At 40.5% G+C, this 25912-nt stretch overlaps 1 protein-coding gene across 1 annotated transcript in view; it reads left to right on the top strand.

Moving 5' to 3' along the window:
* Positions 1-25912, top strand: part of LOC124134013 (probable ATP-dependent RNA helicase DHX35) — a 159030-nt gene that overhangs the window by 17585 nt on the left and 115533 nt on the right. Inside the window, exons 19-22 of the mRNA XM_048397717.1 lie at positions 1042-1137; positions 2265-2359; positions 3191-3268; positions 6367-6496. Coding sequence (XP_048253674.1) covers positions 1042-1137; positions 2265-2359; positions 3191-3268; positions 6367-6496 — 399 coding nt within the window. The remainder of the gene's footprint in view (positions 1-1041; positions 1138-2264; positions 2360-3190; positions 3269-6366; positions 6497-25912) is intronic.

Raw genomic sequence — 25912 nt, 5'->3', positions numbered from 1 at the left:
ACTCACTCACTCACTCACTCACTCACTCACTCACTCACTCACTCACTCACTCACTCACTCACTCACTCACTTGCGGTGGGGTAGCCTAGTGGATGAAACAGTGGATGACAACACCCCGGGTTCGATTCCCCACATGGGTACAATGTGTGAAGCCCATTTCAGGTGTCCTCACCATGATATTGCTGGAATATTGCTAAAAGCAGCATAAAACCGTACTCACTCACTCATTCAATCATGTGAAAATGTATCCTACTCAAAACAAGTTAAAGAACACCAACAATTAGAAGGCTGTGTGCTGCAATACCCACCAGCCATGACAGATAAGCTATAAAAAATACTATATAAGCCATAAAAAAAAATGGTTGTGCTTTAACTACTTTGGAGTAGTATATTATATGACAATACCTCTTTCACATCACCTGTACAGAAATAGGGTCTGCATAATAATCTGAATTTGACGACACTTGTTTATCCTACTATTATCTAAATCATGCATGTTCATGGTCGAAACTTTATACCCCTCTTCGGCCATTCTTCACAAGCAGGGGAACAGGTGCCCCGGTCATTTAGGGCATGATAGGGTGCTGCATTAGAATAGGTCTTCAGCAACCCATGTTTGTTGTAAGAGGCGACTAACGGGATCAGGTGGTCAGGCTCGCTGACTTGGTTGATTCATGTCATCGTATCCCAATTGCGTAGATTGATGCTCATTATGTCAATCACTGGTGTGTCTGGTCCAGATTTAATAGTTTGCAGACTGCCGTCATATAGCTGGAATATTGCTGAGTGCGGCGTTAAAAAGCAAACAAATAAATTTTGTAATGCTGAGTATTGATGCACACTTAGACATGCCGGAATCCTATGATTGTGGATTATGTGTCTAGGTTTGTCAGCACCATACCCGTGCTAATGGGTTCCATCTAGGAACTCGCATTTCTCCCATGTTAAGGTGACACTGTGCTATAACTTAAATACTGCCCAACACGATGATAAACTAATCTCGCTCACTGATAACTCTGTTCTGTTGATCCTTCCCTTCAGCCCTGGATGACAATGGCAACTTGACGTCCCCCCTGGGCCTCCAGATGGCCGAGTTCCCTCTGTCCCCCATGTTTGCCAAGATGCTGCTTGTGTCAGGTAGGACTCTGCTCTGCAGAATTGTGCCCCTTAGCTTTGCAAGGATCAGCTGATTCACCCTGATAAGGATCCTTGCTCAGCCAGCACCATTCTTTGTGGGTTTCACCAAAGTGATAAACTGTCATGCCATCATGCAACGGAAATACTCTTCAAGGCGATGTTAACTCAGGCAAAGATAGATCCCTTACACTTAAAAAAATGAAAGAATTGGTTCTCAGGCAATGACTTTTGAAAATATAGTGCGGGCAGGCGGGCGGTGTTTTGGTGGGTTTTTTTGCTTGTAACCAAATAAACAGTTGTGTACCATCAACCTGGAAAGGGCTTCCCTACATATACAAGTATACAAACTCCTATTGCTGCCATGACCATAACGCAGTAAAGCAGTGTCCATGTAATGGGAAGTAACCGTGTGCTATATTGGATCACATTGTTTTTAAGTATTAGGTTGGGGGTTTTTTAAATGAAAATAAAATCAAAATGTGTGTCAGACTTTATGATGATGTGGGCGGTGCCTGAGAACCAAGACTATTAATTTTTTTTAGAATTACATGAACTACAGACCCGTGAAGATCTTGGTTAGAATTGGTCTTCAGCAACCCATGCTTGTAGTAAGAGGCAACTGACGGGATTGGGTGGTCAGACACGGAGACTTGGTCATCATATCCCAATTGTGTAGATTGATGCTCATGATGTTGAATCACTGGATTGTCTGGTTCCATACTCAATTATTTACAGACTGACATATAGCTGGAATATAGCTGAGTGCAGCATTAAACAACAAACATGAACTACATTATGTCCATCACAGACATACTGCAGGTTGTCAGGTTGGTGTACTTTCATATACCTACAAAGTAGGGGTGTCAAGATGAATTGCAATATCTATATATTGCTATTGGTAAGCACTTAAAGTCAATAGGGGCTGTCGGGTAGCCTAGTGATTAAAGCATTCGCTCGATACGCCGAAGACCCGGGTTCGATTCCTGACATGGGTACAATGTGTGAAGCCCATTTCTGGTGTCCCCCGCCGTGATAATGCCAATTTCTTGAACTAGGAATATCTGAACAAATGAAGTTTTGAATACTTTGGTGACCTAAGTTCAGAATGATGGAACATTGTATTGCAGGAGAGTTTGAGTGTTCCGAGGAGGCCCTTACTGTGGCGGCCATGACTCAGATTCAGAACGTGTTTGTCACGCCGTCCGGACAGAAAATAAGAATGGTGTGTATACCTTGTATCCGTCCATGGATCAGAAGTAGACTTTAAACTCATAACTAACGGACTATACCTATATCAGGACAACATGCTTTTTGTATGTTTTATAGAATTGGTTCCAAATATGTCCTGTTTGTTGTAAACTGAAGTGAAGTGAAATTTGGGTTTAACATCGCATTCAAGTTTTTTGCACTTATATAGCGACGTGCATAGTCCGGATTATGCAGATTTTATAGTGATAGCCCACAGAGATACCATGCCACAGTTTAAAATGAATACCACCCTCAGACACAGTATACTGACTCTGAGCCTCCAGTCGTTGTGAGGTGAGGTGAGGTGAAATGGGGTTTAACGTCGCAACCAAGATTATTGCACTTATATAGCGACGTGCATGTATGTGTGTGTGTTTGTGTGGCTGCTTGTCCGGACATGCCGATTTATAGTGCTAGCTCACTGAGATACCATGCCACAGTTTAACATGAATACCCCACTCAGACACATTATACTGACTGACTGAGCCGACCAGGCCTTGTTTTAGCCCCTTAATGCCGAGCGCCAGACAGGGTAGCAACAAGTACCATCTCTTAACGTCTTTTGGTATGACGCGGCCGGGATGGAACCTGGACCTTCCGCTCTCCAGGCTGACGCTCTACCACTAGACCACGGAGGCGGTCTTCCAGTCCTTGTGATAACCTTATAGTGTCGAGTGCCAGATGGTGTAAAATAACATTCACTCACTCACAGCCATCTGATTTTATGATTGGTCGGTCATCAGATGATAAGAAAACAGCAAAACAACTTTTAAAGTTTGCAGTGGTACCTCATCAATTGTTTCAGGACAAAGCCAAGAGAAGATTCTCCTGTGAAGAAGGAGACCATGTGTCACTTATAAACATCTTTAATGCATTCCTGAAGGTAAATAGTTGATGATCTTATCATATGATTGTACTTTAAACATAAATTGCAAAAAGGAAAATATATATTTGCAATTTATCTGAAGCCAATGAAACAGAAGATGAAAGTTACATCTGGAGTTCATATTCTTGTGGATGTTTGGCTTATTGTTTGCAATACTGAACAAGTATTTGAGAAATCCTTCTCTAAGAAAACAATAAACCAAAACAAATTCATTTTTAGGCTAAAAAAATAATAGTCTTGTTCTAAGGCACCACCCACATCATCATAAAGTCTGTCGCACTTTTCTTTTTTATTTCCATTTTCAAAACAAAAACCACATGAACCGAACAGTGAAATGCTACAATACTTAAAGACAATGCGATCTAATATAGCACACAGTTACTTCCCTTTACATGCACACTGCCTTACTGCGCATCTCGTGTTATGGTAATGGCAGAAATAGAAGTTTGTGTGCTGGTTTGGCCATTTGTAAATTGGTCAATGAAAACATGAAATTTACGATAAAACTTTGCTTGACATGATGATTTACAAATTCAGTTGTATTTGTGTACTGTATGCCAGACAATGTTTCATATACAGAGATTAAGATTACACGTGTATTTGTCTCATAAAATAATCCATAAATAGCAATCAGCTGATCACACATTTTCTCCCCTATCTATGGGTGATTTAGTTTTACAATTTTTAATGTCACGGCCAATATCTTAACTGAAATGAAATTTCAACACAGTCATAGGAAGACTGAAGACTTTGTATCTCTAACGACTAATGTTCATTAAAAGCCAGTTCATGGTGAGTTGATGTGATTTGGCAATCAGTTCATAAATGATTTCACCAAAATCTATATAAACAAGATTGAATGTAATCTTAGATAAAAGTAATATAATGGATTACAAACGTAAGTCCAGATACGCAATGAACACTTTAATAGCCAGACAGTGTAATAACAGGACCAACTTGCGTACTTCAGTACAGATTTTTTACATGCTTCTTACAGTGGTGTGTGCCCATAATAAGTTCATTGAATGCGTGTATAATGCACACACTGGTAGTCCAATGGCAGTCAAGTACTGTATTCCAGTATTTTACTCATCCAGGAATACATTTATGTTGGGAGACCCTTTCCTAGGTTGATTGTCAACAACTGTTCATTTGGTTACATACTAGTTTGAACAACCAAAACATCATCCTGCCTGCCCTCACAACATTTTCAAAAGTCATTGCTTGAGAACCAATTCTTTTATTTTTTTAAGCCTTATCCTGATCTAATACTGAAAATTTGTCTTTTTAATTTGTTTTGTCAAGCTAGGATCAGCGGTCAATACTCAATCAATATGGTTGAGCTTGGAGAACTAGTTATCACTTGAAATCAATCACTTGCAATATTCTTGTACTTAACTTAAGTGATAGCAGTCAATAGGTTAGAAGTTCCTTCAGACCATGTGACAATAAGTCCCTCAGACCATGTGACAGGAAGTCCCCCCAGAACATGTGACAGGAAGTCCCCTCCAGACCATTTGACAGTAATTCCCTCAGACCATGTGACAGGAAGTCCCCTCAGACCATGTGACAGGAAGTCCTCTAAGACCATGTGACAGGAAGTCCCCTCCAGAACATGTGACAGGAAGTCCCCTCAGACCATGTGACAATGAAGTCTTCTCAGACCATGTGGCAGGAAGTCCTGTCAGACCGTGTAACAGGAAAATCCTTCAGACAATTTGACAGGAAGTCCCATCAGACCATGTGACAGGAAGTCCCCTTAGACAATTTGACAGGAAGTCCCTCAGACAATGAGACAGGAAGTCCCCTCAGACAATGAGACAGGAAGTCCCATCAGACCATGTGACAGGAAGTCCCCTCAGACAATTTGACAGGAAGTCCCATCAGACCATGTGACAGGAAGTCCCCTTAGACAATTTGACAGGAAGTCCCCTTAGACAATTTGACAGGATGTTCCTCAGACCATGTAACAGAAAGTTCCCTCATATCACGTAACAGGAAGTTCCCACAGATAAACAAACTCCTGTAGCCTGATACATCAACTTCAGCAAATCTTTTTCAGATATGAGTAGATGTACTTGTTACTTACACCTAGGTCCGGGGTAGAATAGGTCTTCAGTAACCCATGCTTATCGTAAGAGGCGACTAATGGGACAGAGTGGTCAGGCTCGCTGACTTGGTTGATGCATGTCATCGTATCCCAATTGTGTGGTTCGATGCTCATGACATCAATCACTGGATTGTCTGGTCCAGACTTGATTATTTACAGACCACTGTCATATGACTGGAATATTGCTGAGTGCGACGTTAAACAACAAATAAACAAACAAAACATGGAAACTTGGTGAACGTTTCCTAGCAATATGCTGCAGGCCTGTCCCAATCCCTCTCGACAGGCAGAGCTCAATACACAGAAATGGACAACGTTTCCCCGCAGTGAAATGGTATATGGGGAAATAGGTCAGATTGAGCTAGACTGGTACCCTGCCCCTCGCCTCCTAGCGGGTGCAGGCGAGGAACACAAGCACTCAAGGACAGAGCGTGTCTCCCTCTTATGAGTGTGCCTGAATAATACAAACAAGTTTAATGAAATAACTTACAGTTCGGAATGTTTTAGAAGATATGTTCATAATTATTTATGTATTTGGTGTGTACCCATATCATTATGCATATGTGAGAGAAAGATAAAGTTTCTTTTAATAGTTTGTTTACAGCTTTCCAACTATTACTCACCCATGTAACTTTCTTAAAAAGCGTGGCGTCTGGCACCGTGCAATAAGTTCCCCCAGACCTGGATTTTTCATGATGAAAACAAGATGTTTTCCGTTTCTTGACGAGAACTCCTAAACCACTGAATATTTCAAGATGAAACTTGTTATACAGATAAGTCTAGTGATATTTAGAAAAATACTGAAAAGCATTATTTTTTTTCTTCACTGAACTGAAGGTACCATTGGCAATGAACCAAAAGTGGGATACAAGTAGCCCATCTCAATTTCCAATTTGCACCAGACGGGGGTAGATATGTCATCTCCTGATAACTCTTGTTCATTATTCAAGACAATACTAAACACTTGTCTTCTTCTGTTGTCCAGTATGGTAAGAACTCTAAGTGGTGTCATGAGTACTTCCTCAACTACAAGGGTCTGTGTCGGGCCGTGGAGATTCGCAACCAACTTCACAGACTCCTGAAGAAGTACAACGTTCCTCTCAACTCCTGTGAAGGTACGTGGGCAAACTCATCGTCATTGTGTGTTGGTCATGTTTTGCATTTACTTGGTTTTTAGATCCACCTACCTGACATTTTTTAAATTTGGAAAAATATAACACTTGGAGAATTGGACCATTGTATCCTTGGGCCATTGTATCCTAGGACCATTGTATCCTGGGATCATTGTATCATTGAACCAGTGTATTCAAGGACCATTGTGTCCTGGGACCATTGTGCCCTGGGACCATTGTATTCTTGGACCATTGTATATTTGGACCATTGTATACTTGGACCATTGTATCCTAGGACCAATATATACTGGGACCATTGTATCCTGGGATCATTGTATCCTTGGATCATTGTAATGGTGAAGGATTCTAGTCACTTGCACATTTTAATTCTTCGTTGAAGCCAATATAACAATTCTACCTCCACATTCTAGTGGAAGGGAGGTAAGTCCAGCCAAACAGGTATCCTCTGGTTTGGTCCAGATTTTACAGGTTCTTCCTTATGGTTTGTGTAGTCAATGAAATATGGTTTACCACTGAGCCTGTATGTTAGATGTGTGTTTAACTGAAGGTATGTGAAGGTGGCATGTCATGGCTACGTCATGACATGGTCTTTGGTCATGTATATGAATTATTCAGTATTAATACCCATCATTGCCTTCGTTCCCTTCCTGAGGAAGATTCAACATGACATATTTCAGCTGTAACAGTCAACCTTCTCACTCTCTGTTCCTACCAGCACCTACACCAAATGTATGGTTCAAGTTAGGGCTGGGACGAGTCAAAATTTACTACCCGGGTACCCACCCCCCATTATCCTACCCGGGTACCGACTATAGGTCTCAGGAGATGTCTCAAAATGTCCGATTGGGAATTCTTTAGCATAGCCCTGGCAAAACGTATTTAGTTACACGTATTTAACAATCTGGTCATGCATACACTGAAGTTGACTTAAGTTATATCTTTATTCAACCATATGACAAATCAGAAGGAATGGGTGCACAGTCAGAAAGAAAAGCGAACATTAGTGACTTGTAGTGTAACCAAAGAGTTCAAGATAATTTTAGTCATTAGACAATATATCACATGACTAACCATGGGTCCGGGTAATCCTGTGGGTACCCGGGTCCTACTCAGTACCCACCCGACACGGGTACCCGAGTTACCCGTCCCAGCCCTAGTTCAAATATGTTTTTATTGCATGTATATATACTGTAAATATGGAAATTATGCGTCTCCAAATTAATACGACTGCTGACCCCTAGCCAAAAATGCGACTGAAAATCAATGTGACTCCCCCCACCCCATCCCCAGTGCAATGATACATATCCTTACCATAATCAATCAAACAGCAAATAACACAGCTTATTAGCCCTGAGAAGAGCACTTCTGTAAAAACAATAAACATTTTTAATTTTTTTCTAAAAACAACACACAGTTTATTTGTTTACTCTGTTGACTGGCATTAAGGATGTTCAAAGGCAATAAAATCATTGAACCAACAACAGTTCACTGATTGGTATGCGGAGAAGGTGTCAACAAGCTTGACATGAGTGGGTAGAACTCTTGACCCCATCAGTGATAACTCACCTATTGTGTAATTCCTGTTCTTTAAATGACATTGTTATGTACTTGTTACAACTGCTGCTCAATAAACCGTGTTTGTGTTTATATTCAAGTTGGTATTGCTTCTATCCAAAGTGTGCAGTGAGACAGTCTTATTGTTGATGGTCATTTGGAAATATAAATGCGAAGGAAATTAATGCGAGCTAAGACCACTCACATTTTTCGCATTTAATTCGCGCTCGCGTTAATTTCAACATTTACAGTGGTCAGATGCACTGCTTGTGCTTACTGCTTATTTTGATATCAATGTTTTGCACTCCAAACTATCGAACTGGGGCCAGTTTCACAAACTTTCACATAGACTCCCAATGGTTGTAGCGCTAAGGAACATGACAACTTGACAGCAACTATTATGACCTTTCGTTCAGTGCAGAAAGTGGGACATTTTAACAATATTTTCAGAGAACCAATAATAAAGTTAGGAACATCAGTTCTGTGAGCATCATGTGGCCAAAGAGTGAAATGCGTGAGTGAGTTGGATTTAACACCGCTTTTAACAGTATTCCAGTTATATCGTGGCGTGTCAGCTTAATGTGGGAGGAAAGCCCGAAGTGATGCAGGTCTCAGACGTTTACCACTTCGGGAAACCCACGAGCACAGGTATGGTGCTGACAAACCTAGAAACGTAATAAGTGAGTAATATTTTTGAGTGTCAAATCTGTGAGATGATGCTCAATATTTTTGCATAAATACATAAATAAATACACATATGGCTGGAATATTGCTGAGTGTGGCGTTAAACAACACACAAACAAACAAAGTTGTTGCTTTAAAATAATTATCAAGCATCCTGCTCTTTATTCAGAATTACCATTTATTCTTTCCCATAATAGGAGAGACAATCCCAAACAACAATGTGCCAAATACAAGTGAGATGTGTCCTAAGATTCGACTGTACCACCTGAAATGTTGTGTTTTGCTGATTCATCACTTTATGAAACCATACTTTGTTGTTCAACGCCGCACCCAGTAATATACCAGCTATATGACAGCTGCCTGTAAATAATCAATTGGGATACGATGACATGCATCAACCAAGTCACTGAGCCTGACCACCAGATCACGTTAGTTGCTTCTTACGACAAGCATAGTCGCCTTTTACGGCAAGAATGGGTTACTGGAGATCTTTTCTACCCAGATCTTGACGGGTATCAAACAGTAGCATTAACAATACATGGTCAGCTAAACTGAAACACTTGGCCTTGTATGTTCTGATCAAACTGTCTCATCTGTTTGTGTGAACGGCGGTTCATTGATGGTACAGGAAGCCATGTATAGGATAGTGACGCTAGACATGCAGATTCAGCACAGATGTACTAGGGCTTCCTTCCATGGACAAGTGCCTGTGTGACTGTCAGTCTAGACATGTTCTCCAATCCTTGACAGCAGCCACATGCAATCTCATGTGCACTCACCCACCCACTCACTCAAGCATGTGAAAATGTATCCTACTCAAAACAAGTTAAAGAACACCCACAATTAGAAGGTTGTGTGCTGCAATACCCACCAGCTATGACAGATAAGCTGTAGCCATAAGAAAAAGCTGGGTGTTCTTTAACTAGTAACTTAGTAGTTCTTTGAGTAGTATATCACACTCACTCACTCACTCACTCACTCACTCACTCACTCACTCACTCACTCACTCACTCACTCACTCACTCACTCACTCACTCACTCACTCACTCACTCACTCACTCACTCACTCACTCACTCACTCACTCACTCACTCACTCACTCACTCACTCACTCACTCACTCACCCAGAGATCTTTAATGGCTGAACATCTTGATGGCTGAACATCTTGATGGCTGTGTTCCTTCCATGGTAATGAGTGTATTGCTGCTTGTGTATGTGATTGCATGTGATCAGTGTCTCGGGTTTCTGCAGGTGATGAATATTTACACATGATTTGTCAAGATGTGAATTGTTATTTACATGGAGGCATGTCCTGTTCATTGCTACTGTGTCATCTGTAGCCGATGCTAGATGCAGATTTACGACGAAATCCAAGTACAGTTGTCTTCAGTTTCTGTTTTTGTTAAAGTTGCCTTGTAGACCTCATCTGACCGAGGCAAATAGTAAAACCTTCATGTCATGTCCGGCAATAAAAGGGAGGGGTCGACAGGGGGAGGAGTTCTTTGTATGAATATCCGATTTTAAAGTCAAATGTAAGCGCCTGATGGGACATTATGATAGAAGGAATGAAAGGGCGCTCTCTTCCTGCATGTCTTCACAGTGATTAATGCCACAACATTTTATACAGCTTCTCAAATGATTATCAGAAGTCCGCAGTTATCGAAGTTAAGGAGTGTCCTGGGTGAACCCAAACTATCCAACAGAACCAGCTTGTAGAATGTCTGCTGAACAGATAGATTATCAGCTATCTTCATCTTGGGTCAAGTCACTCATCATTAGGGGTGATAGGGTTGTTAAGTCATTCGCTCATCACCCCGAATGCCCTGTTCGATTCCCCACATAAATATGTGAAGGCCATTCTTGGTAGTCACCTTTTACGACAAGCATGGGTTGCTGAAGACCTATTCTACCCCGAATCTTCGTGGGTCGTGTGTGTATTGTGACAACTGGGATGTTCATGAAATCTCTTCCTGTCAAAAGCTAAGCCCCATATGGTCCAATTTGGAAGCTTGTCTTCTTCTGAAAGGGCATATAGCCATACATATTTCAAAGAAAATGTTCTAATAATAATAATAATAATTTTAATAATAATAATTTTTCCTTTTGACACTATCAGGTTTAGATCTCCAGATGAAGTGATTACATTTTTGATTGAAAATTTTCTAATGCACCTTTAGGTCGGCTTGGTTCACTGCAAAAAAGATGATTAAACGAGGGGTGTTCAATAAGTTTTGCAACTTCAATACAAGACCAAGTCGCAGAATATCTTTTGCACTTCAATATAATCTCCATTCACCTCAAAACACTTATTCCATTTGTCCTTCAAGCTTTTAAAACCACTTTAATAGAAATCGCCGTACGTGGAAGACGCTTCCAGGATGACGAGGACATAAAGGCTGCCACAGAGGCGTGGTTAGAGGGCCAATCTGCAGATTTCTATAAAAGTGGTATAAAAAGCTTGAAGGACAAATGGAATAAGTGTATTGAGGTGAATAGAGATTATATTGAAAAATACAAGTGCAAAAGATATCCTGCGACTTGGTCTTATATTGAAGTTGCAAAACTTATTGAACGCCCCTCGTACCTGGATAAGAACAATTATGTTAGTACAACATTTCTACCTGTAGGTGTCAGGGTTCTCTTGGCCAACATTTTCATTTCCTTTTCTGTCTTATAACTACAACTGAGTTTGTGACCTGTCAAAATTCCAGTGACTATGCTTGTTGTAAGAGGCGACTAACGGGATCAGGTGGTCAGGCTCGCTGGCTTGGTTGATGCTTGTCATCGTATCCCAATTGCATGGATCGATGCTCATGATGTCAATCAGTTGATTGTCTGGTGATTGACTCGATTAATTACAGACTGCTGTCATATAGCTAGAATATTGCTGAGTGCGGCTTTAAACAACAAACAAACAAAACATTGTGGTATAGAGGCATCCAATCGGATCCATCTAAACTTAATGCAAATTGTGTGGGTAATTATCATATCCATCCTCTGGGGCTGGGATCTATCAATTTTCTGGTGGCTTCCCTTGTTAAGTTTCCACCTTTGTTATCTTATTACATATGTTGAATGCTTGTTCCAAAATGATTAAAAGTTAATACATTATACATAAATTTCCTTTCTACAAAATCAATTAATAACAGTAAAGCTGGTATTTGGAAAGATTCGATACTCAATCACATAAATCATGCTTGTAACCTCTTGATCTTCATGAGTAATTAAAGGCAAAACATGTTTTATTCAGTTTGCAATTGGTGCTGCAGCTAACTTATAAGATGTGTTAAGAAGGGAGATAGGGCACTAATACTTAAAAAATAATATTGGTTTATTTTCTTTTGGATTACAATCAGTCCTAATGTTTTTGGATGCTGATAGAGATCAATATCTGTATGCATAATTTACAGCATGCATTTATCAAATATCTATGAAGATCCACCCAAAAGAATTTTAGAAATTCTGCTGAAAATCCATTTTGCCAGGGCTTTTTTTATTTATCCTTTTTTTCAATTCTTTAAGTACCATAAATTCTCTTCCTTATGTGTATCACTTCTAAATGACTAACATCGCTATATAAGTGCAATAATCTTGGACGCGACGTTAAACCCCATTTCACCTCACCTCTAAATGACTTCTTTAAGTATCACATCACAAGTCAATTCTCCCTCAAGAGAAACAGATAATCCATCATCTAGTCTTGGCACATGGGCATCAGATAATAGGTTTTCTAAATCAATTTGTGTGCAGTCTTCAGTTTTATCCAGTTTCTGATAGTAATCTGTAAACCTAGAATTAGTTCATCTTCTGTGTTTGTGTCCCCGCTCCTTGTTCATGGACATGGATTTGTTTGAAAAGTTTCTCCATTCTAATTGTGAAAAAATATTTTGAGGGTTTTGCACCTTGTTCTATCCGTTTAGCTTTTGATCTAATAAAAGAGCCTTCAGTTCTTATTTTATGCAGATTTTCCAATTCTAGTTTAGCTGTCTTTGATTGTTCCATTAATTCCTCCATCCTTCCCCCTGTATTTTGTTCTCCTAACTAACTTTCAAATTGATTTAAGTCTTGTTCTAATGTGGATTCCAAAGCTTTTTTTTCTTTCACGTGTTGAGAATAATTTTGAACTTGCCCTAATATTTAAAAGTATCATTTCCCAAACTAATTGGTCATCAATTGTTAATACTCTCTCATTTATAGCTGTCTTGTCTTCATAATGATAAAGAGTATCATTAATTGTCTTTTTACCATGGCTACAAAGTTTTTATCTTTCAAAAGTGAGTTAATAAACTTCCAGAAGCCTTTTTCCCTGTGTATGTATGAAAGTGAAACAGTAAGAGTTACAATAGAATGGTCAGAATATATTCTGGGGGATTATATCGCTGTCTTCCACTGAATGTAGAACATTGTTTGAGACTAAGAAATAATCCAGACTAGCTTGGTTTAGTGGTGTGGGTTGTCGCCAGGTGAATCTGCTTGCAGTGGATGTAATTCTGGACAATGGTCTGTAAGATCTGAACTATCAATTGTCTGCTTACCATCACCTAATTGCTCAATCCCTTTGTCCATCCAATTAATACAGTGGCTTCCATCATCTCCATCAGTTAGCTTGTTTACTCTGCTAGTATACTCTGTGTTCATCAGTCATCCACTGGCTTCCAATTAGCTTAATCACCTCCCTGTGCCCATCAACTAGTCACTGTAGCAACTTAGATGTCAATAAGTGTATATATACCTATGTTGTTTAGCCCTATCCATCACTTGCTTGATAAAGGTGTTAGGATCTACACCGAAACGTCGCACCAATTGTAATAAAGAAGTTGTTCATCCATAGAACTCGTCTTACTTTATCACTCCAACTTCTAAATGCCACTCAAAGAAGTTATCAATTGTCTCCAAAAGTTCTCTCCTTGCTTTGGGGTGGTTAATATATATTGTTAATAATTACAGGTGTCTTTGTCTTGACCAATTATTGAATTCCATACACTAAATGTATCCTGTTAATTCTACAGTTCATTTCCTTTTTTTATAAACTCGGGTTTGTCAGAGTTCGGTCCATTACACAAGATAAATAATATAGTCTGTGCACTTTAGCAACTGCAAGATTGTTGAGACAGAAATATCTTAAGCTGAGATTTGAAAGAGGAAATAGTGGAACCCGATTTTTGATTTTCTGGCTGATTGTTCCCTTGAGGCGCTGCAGTGATTGAGAATGTTCTTTTGCCGAAAGTACAAGTTTTAAATCGGGGAAATGTGAATTGATGATGTTGAGATCGGAGAGTTCATTGAAGAGAGTATGTCTGTAAGAGTTTACTGAGGTCGGCAGGTACATGGTTGTTACAACACTTGGAGGCAGTGATAAAGATCCTTTAGTTGTCTCATGCAGCAACAGACAGCCAGTGGAGCTCCATTAGATGTTGGGAGACATGATCTAACTCCCCCAATCCTAGTTCTTTTATTGGGATTTATTCTACAAAATAACAATTTTGTTAACACAATAATAATAATAAAACTTTTTATTAAATAATTTAACATAAATGACAATATTCCAAGAAATCCAACAGGAGCTTACTCAGTGCTCTATACAAAATATACAGTTACCGTATTCGACGTAATAAGCGCCCCGCTCTAATAAGCGCCCACGGTGATATTTGCTAATTTAATATATTGGCCAGTGAACAATCCCAATTAGCACCCCTTCCGATTGATCAGTGTACACAAGACTTATTTATTCGCGTATAATACGCACAAGTGTGATATGTGCACACTTAATTATAGGCAATTAAATTCTGGAAAAATATATCTGTCGTACATAAACATTTCAGTCTGTCAGCACAAACCTCGATATTTTTCTTTCAACTCTGTTTTTTTCACTAAAATAATATTCCCCCTAGGAGCCCCCTATTTCAAATTTTGAGAGAGCCCTGGGTGCTTATTATGTTGAATACGGTATTATGAATTAAGACTTCATATATATTCACAAGTAGAGGTCAAGCCGCTATTTTGTCTTTTGTTGATGTATCAATATATCTTGGAATGAGGTCAACTGTAAAATGCAACAAAAAAATTGAACTCTTTCTTATATTGAACTGTGTGGATGGATGGTAACTGTTTGTTACATCAAAACATATAATCCATGATGTTATTTGACACCTAAGACAAATGATGCTTTAATAAAACAGTCAAATATTATTATAGATACAGGATTCATATTTATTGGGGGAAATGTTGCATGTTGTACCTAAGCCGTATCTGCTAAAAAAAAGAGGACAGTCTTCATTGAAGTCCTTGTAATTTCAAAAGTAGTTAATCACTGTATGATGTGGTTCCCAAGGGACACAGTGTGCTAGATTTATAGTGAATGTTCCGATTCACTCTGTCACTTGCACTCTGATGTATCAGTGATTCTGTGACAGAATGGGGGACTTGGATGACCTCCATGACATGGTCGGCGGAATGGTAGTCGTTATTTCTCACAGTTAATTGGTGTTTTTGGTGATCTGAATGTGAGGGTCACTCTCCAGAGATTTGGGCTGAAAGTAGGTCTGATGTCATACTTGTCATTAAGGATTCTGATCATGTGTTGCCCTTAGTCTTACAAGGAAAGGCATTAGAGATGCCAGCTTGAATACATGTAACTTTCCTCCACATAATGTCAGTTGGTTGTTGGTTGGTTAGTTGTTTAACACCGCACTCAGCAATATTCCAGCTGTATAACGGCGGTCTGTAAATAATCGAGTCTGGAACAGACAATCCAGTGATTAATATCATGAGCATCGATCCACGCAATTGGGATCGATGACATGTATCAGCGAGCCTGACCACCCAATCCCGTTAGTCGCCTTTTACGACAAGCATTGGTAGCTGAAGACCTATTCTACCCCGGATCTTCACGGGTCACATAATGTTAGTGGTGAGGTAGGAGTTGGATGTGGGTGGAGTTGAGTTTGGGTTGGATGTGGGTGGAGTTGAATTTGGGTTGGATGTGGGTGGAGTTGAGTTTGGGTTGGATGTGGGTGGAGTTGAGTTTGGGTTGGATGTGGGTGGAGTCGAGTTGGTGTTGGATGTGGGTGGAGTTGAGTTTGGGTTGGATGTGGGTGGAGTTGAGTTTGGGTTGGATGTGGGTGGAGTCGAGTTGGTGTTGGATGTGGGTGGAGTCGAGTTAGGGTTTTGATGTGGGTGGAGTCGAGTTGGGGTTTATATGGGTGGTGTCGAGTTAGGGTTGGATGTTGGTGAGGTTGGGGTTAGATGTGGGTGAGGTTGGGGTTGGATGTTGGTGAGGTTGGGGTTGGATGTTGGTGGAGTCGAGTTGGATGTTGGTGGAGTCGAGTTGGGGTTGGATGTGGGTGAGGTTGGGGTTGGATGTGGGTGAGGTTGGGGTTGATGTGTCATGTCTACAATAGGGCAAACACACATAAGGAAGAACTTATAATGTCCTGGCATAGGTCCATTGTTGTTGTCAGGTAACCATGGTAACCATTCATAAACCATTTTCTTTTGCTGTCTGAAATGTTTTTGAAATCTGGATTGATTCAAATTTATAATGATTTGCATCAGATTCAAATCAATTAACATCAGATCATTCCTCAGATTTTTATTTAGTATTTGTATTAGAGTAAATGATCTCATTTAAATGAGATTGCATTATTTTGTATCAACAACATGATGGTTGTAGGCCTTATATTTTTGGAACGAACTTCAGCATGTTTTATTAAAGGTGCTTTGTAAAACATTGGGCAGGCTGACAGTTGACATATAAATTGAGTTTTGTTGCCACAGTATCAAGCCACACAAGATCAACAATAATGTAGAACATAGTACATGGTTTCACGAACTGTAGTCACAAGTATAAGCCCATGGGTTAATCTGGTTCATTCATCAACAGTTAGGAGTAAGCTATTTTCAACAAGTCGCCCTCCATCATAAAAAAAAATTCTGGAGCCAAGATATCCACCTTGTCAACTAGTAACAGTATGTATTTTTTGTATTTCTTTTGTTTAACGTTTGTTGCAACGTTACATTTTAACTCACTCACTCATTCTGGAGCCAAGATATCCACTGTGTCAACCAGTAACAGTAACAATTACTACATGCATATACTCTTCTATACCCTTCACATAATGTAATAGTTAACAGTCTGTGCCAAAAATCATTTTCAGTCAGTTATAGTGTTATTAATTCTGAGCTCAATAGACCGAACATAATTTTAATAGACGCAGGCATCAGACTAGTGGCTAGTGTCACAGACTGGTTAATATTAATTAATAACTTGTTTGTTATTCCAGGTCAATTTTAGCACTTGATACAATCTAAATATATGCATGAAGTCCACACACAGAACATCGCTGCATGTTTCTTGTGTCTTTACTTGATGAAAAATAACCCGTGAAGATCCGGGACAGAATAGATTTTCAGCAACCCATGCTTGCTGTAAAAGGCGACTGTGCTTGTCGTAAGAGGCGACTAACGGTATCGGGTGGTCAGGCTCGCTGACATGCTTGATACACGTCATCGTATCCCAATTGCATGGATCGATGCTCATGATATCAATCACTGGATTGTCTAGTCCAGACTCAATTATTTACAGACCACCGTCATATAGCTGGAATATTGCTGAGAGAGGCGTTAAACAACAAACAAACAATCAAAAACAAAACTTGATGAAATAGCACCATGTCAAATCAAACAGCCATGCATGATTGTGAACACATGCCTTTATCAGTCTGTCAACTGTATGATTAGTGACAATGAAGTAATGAGGGCTGTACAAGGCCTGTCACAACAACAGGTTTGATGTGAGGTGTATTTAAAGTTGCAAGTTCCGTCTCACATTTCAACAAGAAACACAAATAAATCTATGGATATTTTCTCTTCATACACCAAAAATTGCTGTAATATTTAGATAGCAATATTAAAAAATAGAATATTTAAACACCACTTTTTCAACAAGAGTCACAAATGGATTTCTCTCTTTATTCAAATTATTTCCCAGGCATAATACACTCCGATGAAAACTTTCAAACTTTAAAAAGTCGGTAGAAATGGGTCACATGACACATGATGAATTGAAGTGAGTGAGTGAGTGAGTGAGTATGGTTTTACGCCGCTTTTAGCAATATTCCAGCAATATCACGGCGGGGGACACCAGAAATGGGCTTCACACATTGTACCCATGTCGGGAATCGAACCCGTGTCTTCGGCGTGACGAGCGAACGCTTTAACCACTAGGCTACCCGACCGCCCCGATGAATTGAAGAGCCAGTGGTATATAATTAAGAAATAAACGAGTGGGAGTTGTTGGTATATCAATATTATGTACAGCCCCTTTGAGGATGTTACTAAAATGTACAAACTTTAAAAATATTTTCCCGTATTTAAATAATGATGACTCCCTGAATAGAGTCCGAACTCAGCAATGTTGGACAAGTCCATTTTTCCAACAGGTGGGTTAAGTTTGGTATTTCCCTCATATTCTCACAATCCTCACATCGATTATCTTTACCTTTTCTCCTAATACCGATTGTCATATCTCTCCCACTTCTGGAAGCGATCGTTTGGCCATTGTGTTTATATGTGTTGCCCAGCTTCATCTAAGGGGAACAACTCACAGGAAACTTCCCTCTGAAAAATAATGTCGTTCAATTGACGTCATCAAGTTGCGAGCGCATGTTCGAATCTTCAGAGATGACGTCATGATAGAACAGTGTTTTATGGTGACATGAACCATGCTTCGTTCTTCATTGTCCTTTGCGATTTATCTCGTAGCTATCTTATATACAAAGATAAAACTCACCTGTCTTCTAGCCTTGTGGAAGATGCTAAAGAAACGCTTAATCATATAGTAATGTGAATGAATCGGTGTTCTTTAACCTCTTTTCAGTAATAAATTTTGAGCTAAAAGTTTAAAAAAAGAAATGTTACATTTAATCTGTTTTTGATTCTGTATCAATTTGGGATGTTCCACAAAAACATTATGAAGTCAAGAGTTTGTAGTCAAGAGTTATGAGGTGCACAAGATTTGCTTCCATTTAAACCTTTCATCCTGTTGTTTGATGGTGGCTCGATTGCATGCCTGAATACAATGTGTATCAGGACCTGGCTTCCATTGTACTTAAATCAAGTCATGAACCAATACCAAGACAGTTTACCCAAATTACACTCATGCTTGCAAGATTACATGATTAGGGGTTTTCCTTTTCATCAGCATGTTTACTGAACGCCAAATAGGAGTTGACTAAAAGTTAGATCTCAAATTGACATAATTATGTGTAAAATTATATTTGGGGATGACTTGTTTTGTGTGATGCAGGTCATAGACATCTACCGCTCTGGTATGGTGCTGATAGACCGAGGATCATAATCATCATCATCGTCGTCGTCATCGTTGTCATTATTATTGCGGTATTAAGCCATATTTCTGCAGTAAACATTATTATTTATTTATTTATTTATTTATTTATTTATCTATTTATCTATTTATTTATTTATTTATTTATTTCATTTTTGTTGTTGTTGTTGTTATTATTATTAGCATCTTATCTTTGCATGTGGGTTTCATCATAAGTGATAAACATCTGAGATCTTCATCTAAACTACCGGTACTCTTCAAACTACATACTAACTCACTCACTCACTATTTATGATTGATAGTCTTCATAATATGCGAGGGGGCACGGGTGGCCCAGTCGTCTAAGGTGCCGCGATTCGCTGTGCAGAGTTGCGTCCCTTGGGCACGCCAGAAACCTATGATTGTGGGTTCGAATCCCGGTTCGCCCCAATTATGTTTCTAGGTTTGTCAGCACCATACCCGTGCTCGTGGGTTTCACCGAAGTGGTAAACGTCTGAGACCTGCATCACTTCGGGCTTTCCTCCCACATTAAGCTGACACACCGTGATATAACTGGAATACTGTTAAAAGCGGCATTAAACCCAACTCACTCACTCACTCACTCACTCATACTATGCAACTCTCAAGTCAGATTTATCCTTCTCTCTAGCCCTTGTGTAGTAAGCTTTCTGGGACACACAAAATATTGGATTCAGGCATATCATTCACTTTGATAGAAATTAAGGGGGTTCGGGGTCCTTGAGTTTGCAGCTATAGTATTTGAATCTTGGGTCCCATTGTACCTGAAACTTTTAACAACAGATTATTACAAGGACCCCTTGACTTTCATGATGTATTTTTAATTTGATTTTTTATTGTTTTTGAGCATTTTTTAGTCAGAAAATACACAATATGTTCATCCACGGGTATTTGATGTCTTTGAATGCAACAACAAAGAACTGATGCTTTATTGTTCGTATTACATGGGTTGTTACAGTTTCCTCAAATCATAGAGGACACAGTTGTTTGAGGCGCTGCATTTTGCTGTGCAGAGTTGCGTCCCTTGGGTGCACCAGAAAGCGATGATCGGGGGTTCAAATCCTAGGTCACCCCATTTTGTTTTGAGGTTTGTCAGCACCATACCCGTGCTCGTGGTTTTGCCAAAGTGGTAAATGTCTGAGACCTGCAACACTTCGGGCTTCCTCCCACACAAAGTTGACATGCAGTAATATTACTGGAATACTGTTCAAAGCAGCTTTAAACCCTAATTCTCTCCTCCCCAAACCCTGTCATAGATATTAAAATTAGAACTATTTATAATATATCCCGACCTAAAAGGGGTGTAATAAAGGAGAACATTTTTTTGTGACCCATAACTTGAAAACTACTCTATAGATTCCTTTTATACCTCTAGGAGAGGTGAAGTGGGAAATTTAATTTTAATATTCAGATTTTCTGAAAAAAATACAGCTATTTTTTTAGTATTATTTTTTTTTTACTTAAACATTTGTGTGATCTATAACTTGAAAACTACTGCATGGATTCTTTTCAAATTTAGGGAACAGTTGCCACACTAATAGAATTGGTGCAGTCAAAGTTTGATTTTGATGTATGTGTATAAAGAAACGATTTCATGTTGTGAACTTAGAATATATTTGTTTACTTCAACATTTGTGCAACTTATGACTTGAAAACTTTTTCATGGATACTTTTCCAATTGGGGGTACAGTTTCTATACCAATAGGAGAGGGGCAGTGCAAAGTTAGATTTCAATAAGAGGATTTTCAGAGAAAGTATTGCATTTTTCATGTTTAGAACTAAAAAATATGTTGGAGTCAAACTCTGTGGTATTAGTGAGCACTGCTCACGTTTTGTCTTGTTACTTCCGAGTAGGCATTTATTGAACAGAGAATATCTGCTTGTCTTTCTTTTTATATATGCTTTTTCAAGATGGAGGATGGCTCATCCAGCACAACTGAGCTATCCCACATCTGTGGATCTGTCCATTCAGCTTATGGCTCCATATTTAAAACTGCCAACACTTTGAAAGCCCATGGATTTTACCTTGTTTACTGTCCACAAAAACAGTAGGCATTAAAGCACATATTGTTACCAAATTCATCGGTTAATCACTGTGATTCATGCCCTTCATAATTCTCAAACTGTCCTATTGCACGTTTCTAGAGGAGGTCACAGCGACCTGTCAACTCTTATCTTTATTGCTACAAGGGGGGGTCACAGGTCAATAACATGATATTTGTGTTTTTTTTATGGCTTGGCACTTTATGTGTGGTCATTTGACCCTGATCAGTGGAGAGGTGTACGCCTGCCATGTGTCTTGCAAGTATTGGCTATCATGTGAGCCGCATGCAGATGATAAGGCAAGCATTACACATGTTATTGTTTGACATACATGCAGTGTTCCACATTGGCTTATCAGTGGGTTAATAGCATCATGATGGGGGTGGTGGTGTAGCCTAGTGGTGGAAGCATTCGCTTGTCACGGCGAAGATCAGGGTTCGATTCCCCATGGGTACAATAGGTGAAGCCCATTTCTGGTGTCCCGATGCGGTGATACTGTTTGGATATTGCTAAAAGTGGAATAAAACCTCACTCACTCACTCACTCACTCACTCACTCACCCACCCACCCACTCACTCACTCACTCACTCATTCACTCACTCACTCACTCACTCACTCACTCACTCACTCACTCATAATAGCTCTGAGTAGATTTAGGGTGGAGAACTAGCCCAGTGGTTGAGGCTTTGCCTTGTCATGCTGAAGTCCCAGGTTCTATCTCCTATATCGCTGCAATGTGTAAAGCCAATATGTGGATGGGTTCTTTAGACAGAGTATATATCCATGGTCTTAAACTTTCATGGAAGAGCCAGCTAATCTGTTTGGTGCCTTTTATTTTGTGTCATTTTACCGTGACAGTGATACTAATTTTAGCCACCATGTTCATGCCTGGCCCAGAATCAGTGACTGGAATATTGAAGGTGCGATGTATTCTGCGTCAGATCACATAATTCTTGTGAATACCTCACCTCTATCACATCAGTGCCATAAATTCCTGTTTATGCTGAGAACCACACTATAAATTTTTATAAATTTTCAACAGACGTCCACTACACTGCCAATATATCCATAGTTGTGAGGGAAACCCTATCCCTTGCCAGAGGCGCCACTGCGCATGCGCAAGGCGGGAATCTAGTCACTTCTTTCTTTCCTGTGTGTCCAGATGACAACAAGGAAAATATTTTGTTGCACATCCGTACACGTGATTGAGTTCCACACTTACAAAGCACATTAGATCTTCTCAAGCTTCATAGGCTACAAGCAGTGAGCAGTCTACAAGCAGAGAAGGGGGGTATAAGAAGATCGGAAGTTCTAGTAAGTAATTAGTTAGAAACGTTTTGTGGGATGAGATCTTCATCTCAAGGACAGACACCCGTCTGTTCAGGCTGTGGGCAACACCAGATACCTGATGACCCTCACCCTAGATGTCTATCATGCAAGCAACTGCACACAAAAGTCAAGGTGCAGCTATTGCGAGCCTCTGTCAAAGGAGAAAAATTTGACAAGCTCTCCAAGGCATGGATCAAAAATCCCGATTTTAAGAAAGTCACTAGAGCATCTACATCAAGAAAACAAGTGATTAAGCCCGAGGCGGCAAAAATTAATCACGTGGGTGACAAGCGAGTGTCGCGCGAGGGCGCCATCTCACCTTATGAGGAGAAGAGATCACGTCGCTCATCCCACTCTCCCTATAATGTTGAGGAGCAGATGCATGTTACCGGTCAATCAGAAAGTACCTCTAACTTGCATCCGGCAACGTCTGGTACGGTCGATCGTCGAGTTTGGACAGAAACTAACGACTTTCACCCTCTGCCGCGTTCCCCCTTTAACGTAAATGAGTTCACGGAAAGAATAACAAATTCTATGTCTGTTATGATTGACACACGCATGCAATCTATGTCTCGAGAAATCTCAGATCTAAAAGAATCAGTTAATCAAACTCGGCTTGGCCAATCAGGGATCGATCACGAGAGTAAACAGAGATCTAAGGCTGAATATGGCAGTACACCTTCATACAGCAGACATGTAAAGCAAGGTTACGATGAATCAGACTATGAGGACAGTAGGAGAATTATACTAAGAGACCGAGAATCTCATCGATCTTCTCCCTACCACGCATACCATAGGGATCACCGTGAATCACGGTCTTCACACCGAAGTATGCATAGAAATACGCACCAATCACCGTCAAGCCACTATGATAGACGCACTGACAAAGCTCGTGCATATCAGGATAGTAATCCTAAGCGTGCACCCTCTCATACTGCCACACAGTCCTGTTATACGGGCGAAGAAAGCGAGGGAAATATGACATCACCATACAGTTATAGACCACGTGATTCTCGCACAGCTTGTCGTAAATCAGACGGCCGGGATTACGATACCCTCAGCCATACGACCCACTCCCAGCACAGCCAGAGTAGGGGGTGCCGATCTACACAGGAGCATTCAGGCTATGGGGACACTGCTATAGAGGAGGATTTTAGATCAAACAATTACTCCCTTAGAGACATCTTAGCAGAACTTTATGAACTAATGCCCACATTAAAACCAGATCAGGACTGTACACCCGTTAAACCCTTGATTGAACGTGCAGGATATGAGGGACCCGATAAAGGGACCGAACCATACCATACGCTTCCCCCTCCGTCATATTTGGATGACGTCATCAAGAAAATTGAAAATCAATTGAATTGTTCAGCGGGACCTAGTGCGAAACTGAGGCCTGTATTTATAAAATCTGCTTACAAAACACATGATGATCCGTTCTCACTACAGCCTAGCATTGATGAAGATTACTTCGATCTGGTTAAGAAACCTAACCCCAATATGCGCATTGATATGTCCAAGATCAAGAGCTTAGATAGGGTCAATAGACAAATGATGAATACCAGTTCTTACATCAACTGGTTAGCAGCTGGTATTTGCCATGTCATACCACCGTGCAACCAGAGCGAAGATCTTACCTTAGACACTTCCACGGAGATGACTAGTCAGAAGACGGGATTTATCCACAGCTCGTTAGACCACATACTGAAGATGCAGGAAGACCTCCTATCAACTCAAGTATGGATGTCATCGCAGTTTTTGATCATGCAAAGAAGACACTTACTTCAGCAAGTTCATCATGTGATGCCAGACCCCTTAAAGAGATCCATGATGTCACAGCCCATTACGTCATCGCAGATTTTCAACGGTAGACTGAAGTCGGTGAAGGAAGCCATTATCTCTTCAACTAACCAGAGATTTCAGGAATCCACCATCTCATTAGCATCCAAGTTACAAAGACAACCGGCGGCTACTCGACCCCAGCGACGGAGTCCTGGACCCCGACGTGAACAGCCCAACCGGGATTCTTTTCGAGCCTCTACACAGAGAAACAGATCGTATCAACCCAGGTACAAGAGCTCCAAAGTTGATCTTCCCACTTCACAGAAAGGACTTGGCAGAGGAAGAGGCAGTTCCCGTAGGGGCCCCCTCCGGAGATGACTTCACCATAAATCTACAGACCCATCCAGATCCTACCGACTTCGCCTGCCCTACGGACAACGATTTAGCATTACGGAAGACCAAGGACAAGTCTATTCCAAATCCAGTCGAACTAGCCAACCTTACAAACATCGACTCAAGACTTCCCAAGTTCAAATCTCATCCTATCCCAGGGCCTGTCGGGGGCCGTCTTATGCAGTACGCAGACAACTGGGAGACCATCACAGACGACTCATGGTTAATCGAAGTAATAAGAAGAGGCTACAAACTTCACTTCTTAAAACGACCAAAACTAGTCATTCATCCTACCGGACCCCGATTCCAGCTATCAGGACCCAAGCTCATCGCAGCAGAAGTGGCCATACAAGAATTACTCACAAAAGGAGCTATCAGCACCCTAGAGGAGTCAGACACCACCCTCGGATTCTACTCCCCAGTTTTTCTGGTACCGAAGAAGAATTCTTCAGAGATGAGATTAATAATAGACCTAAAAACTCTGAACAAAGATTACCTGGAAAAACCACCCACATTTCAGATGGAATCTATAAAGAAGTTAAAGAATTCCCTAAGACAAGCAGATTGGATGATAAGCATAGATCTCCAAGACGCATATCTTCACGTCCCCATCCATCCAAGCCATCGTCGATACCTACGATTCGCTGTCAACGGTCAGAGATACCAGTTCAGAGTACTACCATTCGGCATTTCCATCGCCCCATGGTTATTCACCAGGATCACCAATCCCGTCATTGGGTTCGCCCATATGAAGCTCATAAGGCTGCACGGATATATAGACGATTTCCTATCGGTCGATCAGGACAAATCACAACTCAGTCTAAACACAGTGTGTCTCATCCAACTTCTCACACATTTAGGTTTCCTGGTTCACTCTCAAAAATCAGAGCTAGTATCCACACAGACCATCACCTACATCGGCGCAAGATTTATTCTCGACAAAGGCATAGTCGCACCCCCAGAGGACAGATATGCAAGGGTACAGCACATGATTACGAGCGCACTCGATCAGCCCGTCAAGTCGAGAAGGTGGTGGATGTCTTGCCTAGGCACGCTCACATCTATCCAAGACCTAACCTACAGAGGCAGGCTACAATTGCGGTCCTTGCAGATTTGGATGAACACCACCAAGAACCTAGAGCTGGAAGCACTAATCCAACCCCCAGAAGTTCGAATCTCAGAACTCCTTTGGTGGCTAGATCGTCAAAATGTCATGCCAGGTATTCCACTAAACTACCCCACCCCACTAC

Source organism: Haliotis rufescens, unplaced genomic scaffold (assembly GCF_023055435.1).
Source record: "Haliotis rufescens isolate VD_foot unplaced genomic scaffold, xgHalRufe1.0.p SCAF_17, whole genome shotgun sequence".
NCBI classification, from domain to species: domain Eukaryota; kingdom Metazoa; phylum Mollusca; class Gastropoda; order Lepetellida; family Haliotidae; genus Haliotis; species Haliotis rufescens.
This window is presented reverse-complemented; position numbering and strand designations above follow the sequence as displayed.